Source organism: Uranotaenia lowii, chromosome 1 (assembly GCF_029784155.1).
Source record: "Uranotaenia lowii strain MFRU-FL chromosome 1, ASM2978415v1, whole genome shotgun sequence".
Classification (NCBI taxonomy): Eukaryota; Metazoa; Arthropoda; class Insecta; order Diptera; family Culicidae; genus Uranotaenia; species Uranotaenia lowii.
The window spans coordinates 70,963,462-70,976,045 of NC_073691.1; the positions used below are offsets into that span (position 1 = coordinate 70,963,462).

General features: G+C 42.8%; 2 protein-coding genes across 2 annotated transcripts; both read right to left on the reverse strand.

The window, feature by feature from the left end:
* Positions 1 to 3,404: 3,404 nt before the first annotated feature.
* Positions 3,405 to 5,093, reverse strand: LOC129760951 (uncharacterized). Its single transcript, XM_055758636.1, has one exon. The coding sequence runs from the start codon at positions 5,091 to 5,093 to the stop codon at positions 3,405 to 3,407; it is 1,689 nt and encodes a 562-aa protein (XP_055614611.1).
* Positions 5,094 to 5,604: 511 nt separating this feature from the next.
* On the reverse strand, positions 5,605 to 8,658 carry LOC129760961 (uncharacterized). Its single transcript, XM_055758646.1, has 2 exons — positions 8,593 to 8,658; positions 5,605 to 8,508 (listed from the first exon to the last, which is right to left on the reverse strand). Exons 1-2 carry the CDS (start codon positions 8,656 to 8,658, stop codon positions 5,605 to 5,607), a joined length of 2,970 nt encoding a protein of 989 aa, XP_055614621.1.
* Positions 8,659 to 12,584: the final 3,926 nt, after the last annotated feature.

The window sequence follows — 12,584 nt, forward strand, 5'->3', positions numbered from 1 at the left end:
TCTAGAGAAGTTGTAGTCCGGTGGCCTGTAGATTCCGTGAACAGTCATTGATTCGCCATTAGAAATGATTTCGATTTCAATATTGTGATAGCCTTCATCTTGCATATTTTGTTTTATGTTGAATTTAATGTTATCTCTAACATATATAGCTAGGCCGCCACCTTTACTACAGCGGGATGAAAATGTGGACTTATATCCTGGTAGATTGTAGTAAACTACATTTTCTTCCTTGATCCATGTTTCACTGATTACAATAACGTCAACGTTTGACTTCAAGCCTTCGATGAATATTTTCAACGAGTCGAATTTTTCTAAGTTATTCATTCCGCGTATGTTCATCTGTAATAATTTGGTATTTTTGTGGGTGAAGCTTTGAGGAATATCATCTGTAGAATCGCAGAAGATATTAGTACTTTTTTGTGTGGGTAAATCAATCATAATGAATTAAGTCTAGATCTCAGCATTCTATCATGACTTCTATTGTGATGCGATTTTCTTCAAATCCAAGTGCGACCTAATAACAGTCGGCTTGCATTTAGAAGTTCTTTTAAGAAGTATGTTTCCATTCGCACCAGGCCAGATGTACGCAACATTCAGCTCTTTTTGCTTGCACCGCAACTCTTGAAGAAGTCTAACATTGAAACTAGTCATTTCACTACGTATAGAAATATGAGATTTTTCTATTTGAGCATCTGGAGCATTTATGTTGAGTTGGTTGACTTGAAGGCGCCCATATTTCAGTTTGCCCTCGATGACCTTAGTTTTAGTTACTGGATCTTTTAGAACCACGCGGATGGGTGGTATATTTTTAGGAGTAACTGACTTAAATCTCTCACATGACACAATAGCATCTCCAGAGACTTGAGATCTGATTGTGGAAAATGTTTTCTTCACTATATCTGGTAGTATTTCATCACGAGCTAAGGGAATACCAGTAATAATCACGTTTTTTGTGAGAAAAGATTTTTCTTGATTATTGATGGCAGATTCTAAGGTTTGAAAATGCTGCTCAAGGTTTTTAATAGAGCAGACTGAATCATTGAGAGCTTTTTTCAAAACAGTATTTTCCCTTTTGAGAGCGCGTATCTCATCACCTAATATCTGCATTTTAGTAAGCGCGTTATCAACCATAGAGGACATAAATTCCTGACTACGGATTATTTGATCTGTAATCTCATCGAACTTATGACTCATTTTTGACAAGAATGTTTGATTTGATTTTTCTTCTGTCATTGTGGCAACGAGGAATTCAAATTCAGGATAGTTCTCGCAACGAGATAGAGATGGCGCTGTGATCGATAAAAATTTGAACGATGTCTGCCAGGAACTATATGATTTCGCGACTGGCTTTCAACAATAGTATTTGCTCTCACCTGACAGCTTACTGCCAAACAGATGTCCGTGTGATGTCAGGTTCGCGTTGTTTACCTTTGAGCAGATGTTGGGCTGTTCCTTTCGGGTTTGAGTCTGGCTTATTCCAGACAACGTAGGGCAGATATTGGCTATCCTGGTCGTGTAGGGTTCCAGATTTTGTTTCGGCTTCGTAGATGAGGCGGTGTTGCGAATGCGGGAAGTAGCGGATCAAATAAAAACAACGATGGATGATGTGTTTTTATTTGAGATTCAATATACAGAGTTCTATGCGGGAAATCAAACAAAACTCAGCAACAGCAGCAGCAGCAACCAGGAACTTAGCGAGCAACAGCAGCAGCAACAGCAGATGGTAGGGCGAGCAGTGCATCTATCGAGTATCTAGCCTTGGTTGGTCGGTGTATGGCGAGGTGGGAGAGCAGTGGGCGGGGTGGGAGGCAAGCTCGTTCATCCAACTACTCAAGCCTGTGGAAAATGTTTTGATCCAGTTACATACCGTTCCGAACCTTAGGCGATAGCACGATGAGCGGGGATGACAGATTTGATGCTGATGGTTCCAGATCCAGCGGAAGTAGCAGAGTTTGGGTAGGTTTTCAGGCTTAAATCGGTGCAAAATTAGAGCGGCTAAAGCAAGCACGTTTTCACAGCAGCAGGGTTGCCAGGATTCTTTTTTTTTATTTAATTAATTAGATAATTTATTTTATTATTGTTATAAATATTTCTCTTTTTTTTTTTGTAAAGAGTTGCTCCGTTATACTTCCAAAATTATTTGTTAAGTTTTGAACACCGCACTTTATTGTGGTATACTTTGATTCACTTTTTTCCAGTGATTTTCGACGAATCATAAAACTGCTGTTTTTTACGTTTTGGCTTACTGAATTTCAGCCATTCTCAGAAAAAATACTTTTTAATCAATAAGAGAAAGAATATAAATTTTACAATTTTTTTTCATAGTTAGATTTTTTGTTGTTTTTTGAAAAATCTCTCAATTTTATTGTAAAACGGGGTTTGCATCCAAAAAAAATGCCGAATTTTTCTGATTTGGATTACTAATTTGAAAGAAATTTGGCATGCATATATTATTGGGTACGATTTCTGAGACAATTTTAGACCCCTGATTATATTGGGAAGATGAGAAAGGAGGAGAGAGATCCAATCCATTTTTTTTTTGGATAACAATGTCTAATCAAGCAAAAGAAAGTAAACGGGGAGGGTTAATGGGAGGGTATTAGAGTACGAGATCATCATAGAAATACTGATTGTTCAAGAACCCTTCATCCGTACAGAGGGAAAATAAAAAGTAGAAAAAAAGGCTCTTATACTTCTTCCTCATACTCATACAAGGCGTCTATCCCTACTTTCAGAGAAGAGACGAGAGAAAGCGGGAAGCTTTTTTATATGAAATCTAATGAAGTATGTTGGGGTGCGGTCCAAACCCTGCTTGGACCTCGCAGTGGACTGTATGGGGGGAATTTCCTTGGGGCAAACCTTGGGCTCCTGGTTGGGTTGAGTCTTCCGTGGGGGGTGTTGGGTTGTCCCTTGTGATGATAGCAGTCTCTGCACCAGCGGCGGTAAGTAAAACTTCGATCGTTGAAGTAAGGCACACAATTTATTTACGGCAAGAAGTACACATTTATTTTGGCTTAAAAAACACACTACTTTGAAACGAATTTATTAACTACGAAACTACATTTAACATATATTTAATGGCAATAATTTTAACTAAACTGGGTGTTGACTGTGCCAAATCGCTCTTAATACTACTCTCGATATAATACTAGAAAATGGTGACTTTTTCAAGGGATTTTTTCTTCATTTTTGTTATCTTCTTGAACTACGGTTTGAAGATCAGCTGTTTCGCTCGTCATTAACGCCTTTCCTTAGGACCTTCTGCTTCGTGGGTTTCCGATTATCGACCATCGCAGCATCGTGTTTAGGGTCCTTAGCTAGTCTACCAACATCCCGGCCCATCCTGAAATCGCTCGTATTTCTGAAACGAAAGAAAGAAACCTCGCGAACACAACGGGTGGGTGCTACTGATCTTTCTCCGATAAACTAGGCTGCTTGTAATCTGGTTGAGACGACGCTGGTAAAACACAAAGCTTTTCGACTGGGCGCGTAGAAGGTCCTGTTGCAGTCTTCAAAGTAACGACCCTTACGACTCCATCAGGTCCTGGAAAAACTCGATCTACTCTTCCCATCTTCCAACGACTTGGTGGTAAGTTATCATCCTTGATGACAACTAGCTGCCCGATCTTGATTTCAATTGGTGTCTTCCATCTTTTGAACCGCCCTTGAAGTTGCGTCAGGTATTCAACTCGCCAACGATCCCAAAAGTGCTGGATTCTTTTCTGCAACGTTTGATTGTTGTTCAACCTGTTCAAGGGTACATCGCGAACATTTCTCTCCGGTATTTGTTGTAGAGGTTCCCCAATAAGAAAATGTCCCGGTTTTAGAGGCTCAAGATTGTCAGGATCATCCGTTAACGCTGTAATTGGTCTGGAGTTGAGGCAGTTTTCTACTTGCACCAAAAGCGTAGTCATGTCCTCAAATGAAACCGCGTTCTCTCCTAGAACCTTCAAAAGATGTTTTTTGGCTGATCTGACTGCTGCTTCCCAGAGTCCTCCGAAGTGAGGTGCTCCTGGGGGTATAAAGTGCCATTGGATATTGTTGTTCGCACACTCCTTCGAAACTGCTTCCTTGTGGTGATCGTTGCGCAGCAATTTGAGAATCTCACGCAGATAATTCCGTGCTCCAACAAAGTTCATCCCATTGTCCGAATAGATGTCCGAACAGTATCCTCTTCTACCGATGAATCGTCGTAAAGCTTGGAGAAAACGTTCTGTGGATAAATTGGACACGAGTTCTAGGTGTACAGCCTTCGTACACAGGCAAATAAAGACTGATACGTATGCCTTAACCGCTGGTTTTCTTGGAGCTGGCCGAATGTACACTGGGCCAAAATAGTCGATGCCTGTCCTTAGAAATGCTCGAGCTACGGTGACACGTGCTTGAGGTAGTTCTCCCATGAACTGCTCAATAGGGCTGGGTTTCGCTCGAAAGCATTTCATGCAATTATGCACAACCTGTCGTGGAACATTTCTGCCACCAAGTGGCCAATACTTTAGTCTCACTGTGCTTAGCAGTAGTTGAGAACCAGCATGAAGTAACTTGATGTGATAGTACTCGAATAACATCTTAGTAAACGGGTGTTTAGCTGGTAGCACAATGGGGTGCTTCGTTTTTTCCGATTCCATGGATCTTCCTAATCTGCCTCCCACGCGAATTAGTCCTTCTGATGATATTCGTGGGGAAAACCATCTAAGTGGTGAACTTCGATGTACGTTTTCGTTTTTCATTAACGCCTTCCACTCAGCAGGAAATGATTCTTGCTGGATGCAGTGGATGAGAGAAAATTCTGCTTGTTCCAATTCTTCGACGGTTAGTAAGTTTTTGCAGTTTTCTTCAGATTTCTTAAGAATACGCATGAGCCGCATCCAATAAGCGATACTGCGTATTAGTTTGGTATATGACGAAAACCTTCGAACATAGTCTTCACTGAAGTCTGATACTCGACTGGTGGTTGGATGTGCGGTACGACGAATTTCCTCTTCTGCTATTTGAGACTCCAAGGTGCCTGGCTGCTCCGGATAATGATTTTGCCCTAACCATTCAGGGCCCTTCCACCAAAGACTGCATCCCTCTATCTGATTTGGGTCCATACCCCGTGAGATAAGGTCTGCTGGATTTTGCAAGCCAGGAACATGTCTCCAAGTACAGTTTTCCGTAATCGTTTGACCACGTCGCAGGAATTGCCTTCAACCATTGAAGAACACACGTAGAATCTGTCCAGAAATGCATGTCGATCTCCAATTTCAACGCTTCGCGTACCTTAACAGCTAATTCCGCCGACAAAAGCGCTCCACACAGCTCTAGCCTCGGAATGGATTGGGATTTTAATGGTGCTACCTTCGATTTCGCTGCGAGCAAACATACGAGAGCTCTTCCATGTTTGTCGATACTCTTGACGTAAGCGCACGCTCCATACGCACGCTCGGACGCATCCGAGAAGAAATTCAGCTCTATATTGACCGCCTGTGGTAAAACTGCACATCGCTGGATTTTCAGGTTATTCAGGATTGATAACTGTCCATGGAAACTTCGCCATTCTTCCTCTACTTCAATCGGAACTGGATGATCCCAACCGAGGGTTTTCCCGTCTTCCTGCAGCCGCTATAAACGCTGCATGAAGATTTTTGCACTCGTTGTAACTGCTCCTACGAGACCGAGGGGGTCGAATAGCATAGCGATAGCTGATAGGATTTTCCGTTTAGACAATCTTTCCTTTGCCGCAATTTGTTCAATGGTGAAGTTGAAGCGAAAATAGTCCTTATGTGGCTGCCAGACCAGTCCTAATGTTTTCACCGATGGATCAGGATCCAAATTGATCTCATTGGTTTGCGGGAGAGCAAGATCCTCAATTTTCACCTCTCTTAAAGCTGCTGCTGAGTTGGATGCGAACTTCCTAAGACGGAAACCACCACTGTCTGCCAATTTGATAAGTTCTGCGCACAATTTGATTGCATCACTCTCTGTATCGGTGCCTGTGATAACATCGTCCATGTAGACGTCATCTACCAACGCCTTAGAAGCGCTTGGGAATCGATTGTACTCATCGCTCGCCAGCTGTTTCAACGTTCTGGTCGCTAGAAATGGCGCCGGTTTCGTGCCATACGTCACGGTTGCCAACTCGTAAGTCTCAACCTCCTTCTTCGTATCCGTTCTCCAAAGGATGCTTTGCAGGGGCATATCAGCTTCGCATATACCAATCTGTCGAAACATCTTCTCTATGTCCGCTATAATCATGACTCGTTTCATCCGACAACGCATGATGAGAGCTCGAAGCTCGTCCTGGATTACGGGTCCAACCAATAAGGCATCGTTCAAGGATATACCGCTACTGCTTTTGGATGATGCATCAAACACAACGCGCACCTTGGTTGTTGTGCTTGCCTGCTTTATGACCGGGTGATGAGGAAGATAAACACGTTTCTCGGGACCCACATTCGCCCTGCGCATGTGCCCGAGCTCCAGGTATTCCGCCATAAAACCGTGGTAGTGTTGACGTAGCTCTGGTTTCTTTTCCAGTCTACGTTCCAGGGACTGAAGTCGACGGAAAGCCATCTCCCGCGACTCGCCAATGGTTGCCAATATCTTTTCGTCCTTCGGTAGTGCAACGGTGTATCGCCCAGTAGAACTTCTGTACTTGGTTAGAGCAAACTGCGCCTCGCAGCGTTGCTCTTCCGGGGAATAATTGTTCGGAGACCCTATCTCCTCACAAGACCAAAAACGAGTAAGAAGTTCATCCAGATCCACCTTGGAGGCCGTATTACAGATGATGCGCGACGAAGAAGCTTGGCTTTCTACCGAGCCTGTCACCAACCAGCCAAACACTGACTCAATCAGCATGGGTAAACCTTCGCCCAACGGAATCTTGGTCTGACTCGGGCAAAATGAAAAGAAGTGCTGTATTCCTAGCACCATATCCAATGATGTTGATTTGAAAAACGCTGGATCTGCTAGTTCCACGCCCTGCGGGAATTTCCACGTAGAAACCGTCACGTTTGTTGTCGGTAGATCCGCGGTAACCTTGGGTAATAACAAGAAATCCATCGGCCGAGAAAAGTCCGATGTTCTTGACCGTACGACCGCTGACACCTGATGCTTGACCGTGGTATTTGATTGACCGATTCCAAGAACAGAAATGTTCGACCGTTTTCGAGACACCTTCATAAGTTGACAGAGCCCTTCTGTCATGAAGTTGCATTCGGAGCCTGAGTCCAATAAAGCCCTTGCCTGGAACACCTTGCCTGCATCGTCTTCCACTAAGACGACAGCTGTAGCTAACAGAACGGTTGAGGAATGATTCCTTGCCATGTTCGATGAAACGGATCCTGAGTTGGCGGCTGAGGTGGTTGCTGAAGCGGATTGATTACTGTTGGCAGCAGATGCGAAAGGTTGCGATGGGCGAGTATAGTTGTTTTCTGCACTGTCGCCGCGAAAGCAGACTAGCGTGTGGTGTTTTCCCTTGCATTTGCGACAAACCTGGTTCGATCTGCAGTCCGAAGCTTGATGACCACGCCGAAAACAGTTTCTGCAGAGAGAATTTTGTCGCAGCAGCTTGTCTCGAGCGGAAGCACTCAACTTCAGGAACGTAGGGCAGGTGTACAATAAATGGGATTCCGGACAAGCGATGCAACTTCCGGCCATCATCTGTGCTGCGCTGTGACTTGTTCTGGCGACGTTGGGTTTCTTCTGCCATTGAAAACCTTCCTGCTTGTTATCGTGAGCCTTAGGTGGAAGCGATGCCAATATTTTCACGCGGGTTTGGAGAAATTGGGTTAAATCTACCACCTTGTCCTGGTCCTGCTGAGCACTGCGCTCTTCCCATGCACGACGTGTAATTGGATCCAGTCTGGAGCACAACATTTCCAGCAACAACAGGTCCTTATATTCTTCCGGTTTCACCAATTGGTCCAGGGTTTGTACGACGCGTTCGAAACCTTCCAGTAGTGCCTGAATATCGACGGCCGACTCCTTAGCCACCTTGGGAAGTTTAAAAAGGTTTCCAACCTGCCTGCGCTTCAACACCTTGCTGTCGTTGTACCTGGCCATAAGGATGTCCCAAGCTACTGAATAGTTCGCCCTCGTAAGCGCCAACGGATCGATGAGAGCCCGCGCCTCGCCGGTGAGACAGCCCTTCAGGTAGTGGAACTTCTCAACCTCCGGTAAGTCCGTCTTGGTATGGATCAGGGATAAGTAAAGGTCCCGGAAGCTCAGCCACTGGTCGATGTTACCGTCGAAAGTTTGCAACTTAATTTGCGGTAGCCTGACATGCTCGATGGTTGGTTGAATCGACGAGTCCATCATACGGGTGGAATGTAGAACACTGGCACCTCCTTCCAGTTCCTTGATGCGTTCCAACATAGATGCCTTGGCGTTGTAGTACTTCGTGGTGAAATCCTGCCGTATATTGGAACATGTTGCCTCTTTCGACGAGTACTCTTCGTGCATCTCAACCTCGATCAGCGCGTCGTTGATCCGATCCCATAAATCGTCCAGTTTCTCCAGCCTAACCTAGATTTGTTGAGCTGAAGTAACTTCCCCCAGAGTGCTTGCAAAAATGGTTATTGATTTAAACATCTCCATCAACGCCTTCACCTTTGTTTGTAGATTACGCAGCGGTGGATTTTTCGATGACAAACTGGAAGCGGATGCCGTAGCCATGGTTGCAGTTCACTCACACAAAATTCACAGGAGAAAATGCACGGTGTTAGGATTCAATTCTGACTCTAGCTTCGGCAAGGAACATACACTGTAGAGCTTAACTTACTTTAAAAAACTTAGTACTGCACTCCTCTACAGGTAGGCTCCTCCCAATACAAAACTTGAATGGCAGTGCGCGATGTGAATTTAGCGCCTGGAGTAACGCTTCCAAAAAGCCCTCGTTTACGCGTGAAGATTGATGATTAACCTCGGTATCGATCAGACAAGTGGTGTTATGGGCAAAATAATAATGTTGTAGTTTCCAAATTCTTAAAGCTTCGACTAGAACATATACTCTGTAGAGCTTAACTTACTTTCAAGAAAATTCAGTTGCGCCCCTCTACAGGTATAGGTATCCAAAATCCGGAAAATGAAGCTCGAAATGCGTGGGAGTACAGCTGCTCCTCGAACTACGCAAATAAAATTGGTGCGCCTCGGTTTATTCCAAAATATTTCGGGTTGACTCGGATTGATCAGTTTAGCAGGGTGTTATGGCAAGGATAATGATTGGATGTAGTATTTGTATTGCAATATAGCTTCGGCAGGACGTATACTAACGGTTCTACTAACCTAACCGAAAAAACTATTGCGCAGCATAAAATCCAAATAGCAGAAAATCCAAAAATTCTGCTGAACGGTGTACTTGCGGATCCAATGCAGTACAAATAAATAGGCAAATGCACAATTATGTACATTCATACATCCAACTCGTTCGAATAGGGATATGTTGCACCATACAGTTGTGTTTGTGAGGTAAGATTGGCAGGGATCAGTATTTGCTAAGTCCAGGAACGGCCGGTCATATACTAAAACGGTAGTCCGAAAAGTTTCACTAACCTGACCGAAAAAGGTGTGGTGCTCCGGGAAAACGTCTTGTCAGGTTAGTTGCGCGCGGTTCAATCGGTGGCAACCAGTCGTATGTTGCCAGGTGCTTCGGAGATGCTTCAAAAGCGGTGATAGTCAGCTGATGACCTTGGCCTTGGGTAAGTGTTGCAAATGGTTGCCGGCAGATTTACGATCGATGCAATTCAATCGTTCCTATAAGGCCACCGGGGGGAACTATTGATAACCAGTGAAGAAATCGGTGCAAAGGTGATGAAAATCCAATAATCACCCCTCTGGTTGATGGTAATTTATTGGCCAAAGTGTTGTTTTTCGTGCTCTGGATTGATGACGTCACCAAAAAACGCCAGCTGAATGCCTTCCGAAAAGATCGATGACGTCACAGATGGCTTCGGTGGTTGTGATTTGTGACCAATTCCAATCAAAAGTAGTGGTGGTGATGACGGTGGAGATCTAGCCGATCTAGCGCGATCGTTTTGGTGTAGTTTCGTTGCTCGTAGTGTGCGTTCAGTTGGTTGGGGTTGGCGTAGCAATACAGCTCAGGATCGGGTTGTTTACGAATAGAAGATGGAAAGAAACGATGCAGTATTCATCGAGTGGTCCAAGCATCAACTGAACATAGACCTATTAGTGTATATTCACCTGGACAAACAGGATAATCCGCGAAGAAATAGCTCTATGTCTTCAGTTGCTGCTGTGATGACGATTCTTTTGAAGATCCGAAATGTATTCGACCGTTGATTGGCTGTTTAGTGTTGATCCACATCCACTAAACGGTTCGGGGTTTTTAGAAGTGTCGTGCTAAACGCAACAATTAATCATTAATTGGCGATAGCTAAGGTTCTTCTGGAGTGTCTGGTGAGCACGAAGAAGTTCCTACTAGTCTGTGAGCTGCGGGTAGTGAGCGACGGTGATTTTGATGAGTTTTGCGGTTGTGCGATGAATATGATTTGTGTTTTTCCAATGGCGGTGTGCTGCAGAGATTGCTTAAGCGGTGCTGATAATCCGGCTCGAATGACCAAATGTTGGGGTGCGGTCCAAACCCTGCTTGGACCTCGCAGTGGACTGTATGGGGGGAATTTCCTTGGGGCAAACCTTGGGCTCCTGGTTGGGTTGAGTCTTCCGTGGGGGGTGTTGGGTTGTCCCTTGTGATGATAGCAGTCTCTGCACCAGCGGCGGTAAGTAAAACTTCGATCGTTGAAGTAAGGCACACAATTTATTTACGGCAAGAAGTACACATTTATTTTGGCTTAAAAAACACACTACTTTGAAACGAATTTATTAACTACGAAACTACATTTAACATATATTTAATGGCAATAATTTTAACTAAACTGAGTGTTGACTGTGCCAAATCGCTCTTAATACTACTCTCGATATAATACTAGAAAATGGTGACTTTTTCAAGGGATTTTTTCTTCATTTTTGTTATCTTCTTGAACTACGGTTTGAAGATCAGCTGTTTCGCTCGTCATTAACGCCTTTCCTTAGGACCTTCTGCTTCGTAGGTTTCCGATTATCGACCATCGCAGCATCGTGTTTAGGGTCCTTAGCTAGTCTACCAACAAAGTAAATTAAGCCTAATATTGCATATGATGCTATTTAGGTAAGCCTAATATTGCATATGATTCTATTCAGGGCCGTAGGAAGAACCGATTGATGGGAGGGGGGGGGGGGTGGGTGGGGGTGTTTGGTGACTAATTTTTACTTATGATTTTTTGCCCAACAACGCACGAATAAAAAAACAAACTATGTTTGTAACTACCTCTATGATTATTCATTTTTAAGTAGGTACTAATTAATAGTTTCGTATTAAATCGTAGCTTTACAAAAGAAGTGCTTAGCCCAAAGGGTGAGTTAAATTTTTTAATGAAACCTTTAAAAAAATTATTATGGGAGTTTGCTTTCATCCATGGTTAAATTTTTGAATTTGTTTAAGGTTCTGGTAGATCAAAGCTACTTGATTTGAGCATAAAATAAGTTTTTTTAAAGGTAGCCTTCTATTTCTTTAAAAAAAAACTTTTTTTATGCTTAAATAAAACAAGCCCAATCTTTCAAACTCTTTTGCGAATTCTAAGATTTTAACCTTTGATGAAAATAAATGGAAAAAAATATTTTTTTCATATCATTTTAAAACGTTTTCTACATGAAAAATATGACACCAACTGTGAAATGAAAAAAAAAATAGTCAATGGATCTTTTATCGTTAGATTTTGTTTGATTTTTGCTACGGCTTAGGGCACCCTAAATAAAGTACCTAGTCTTCTTTGTTAAAGGTCTCCTTTAATGTTTAAAGTACCACCCTTTTTTATCCTATGAAATAAGAATGGGAATCGAGAATTTCAGTTTTTTCGATGCAATTGGTGTTGAATACAAAAATTCTGTCATCAAAATCCGACAAAGCAGAGAGAGGTATAATACTCTTGAACTCTTCAACTATGTTCATTGAACAGCACATGAGTTTTGAGACTCAATAAATGTTAAAGGAGGGCTGTAAATTCTTCGAGACCATACAAAAAATCAGACTTTATACCTTCAAAGTAATTAATTTAAATTTCATTTTAGAATTTGACTCTTCCAAATTCAGTTTAAACACTGACAATGAAGTGGCTTCATATGTACCTCTTACATATATCAATAAAATGAAATCTATTCTTCTTCCAAGCAATACCAATACCGAATAAAAACACCAACGTTCTAAACATTTTCCGATTGAGTTTAGGATAAATATAGAGCTTTCTGATGTCGATTCATTACTCGGATATATCGTTCATTTATCCTTAGACCTTCAGAGGAATTCAGAGAAGAAACAAAAAAAAATCCTCCATCCTTGCACAGATATTTTAGACCGGACACTGCTATGTTTCGCATTCTTCGGACAAATATTTTATTCAGATTGTTCTCGTCTATCCTCGGGGGACAATCCAGCGCAGCGCCATGCTGCCTGTCGGTCGAGTCGAGCTGAGTTTGGCCATGGCTGAAACTTGAGATACTCCGCGGGCAGGAAATAAATTGTTTTTCATTTCTATGCAACTAAAGCGCGA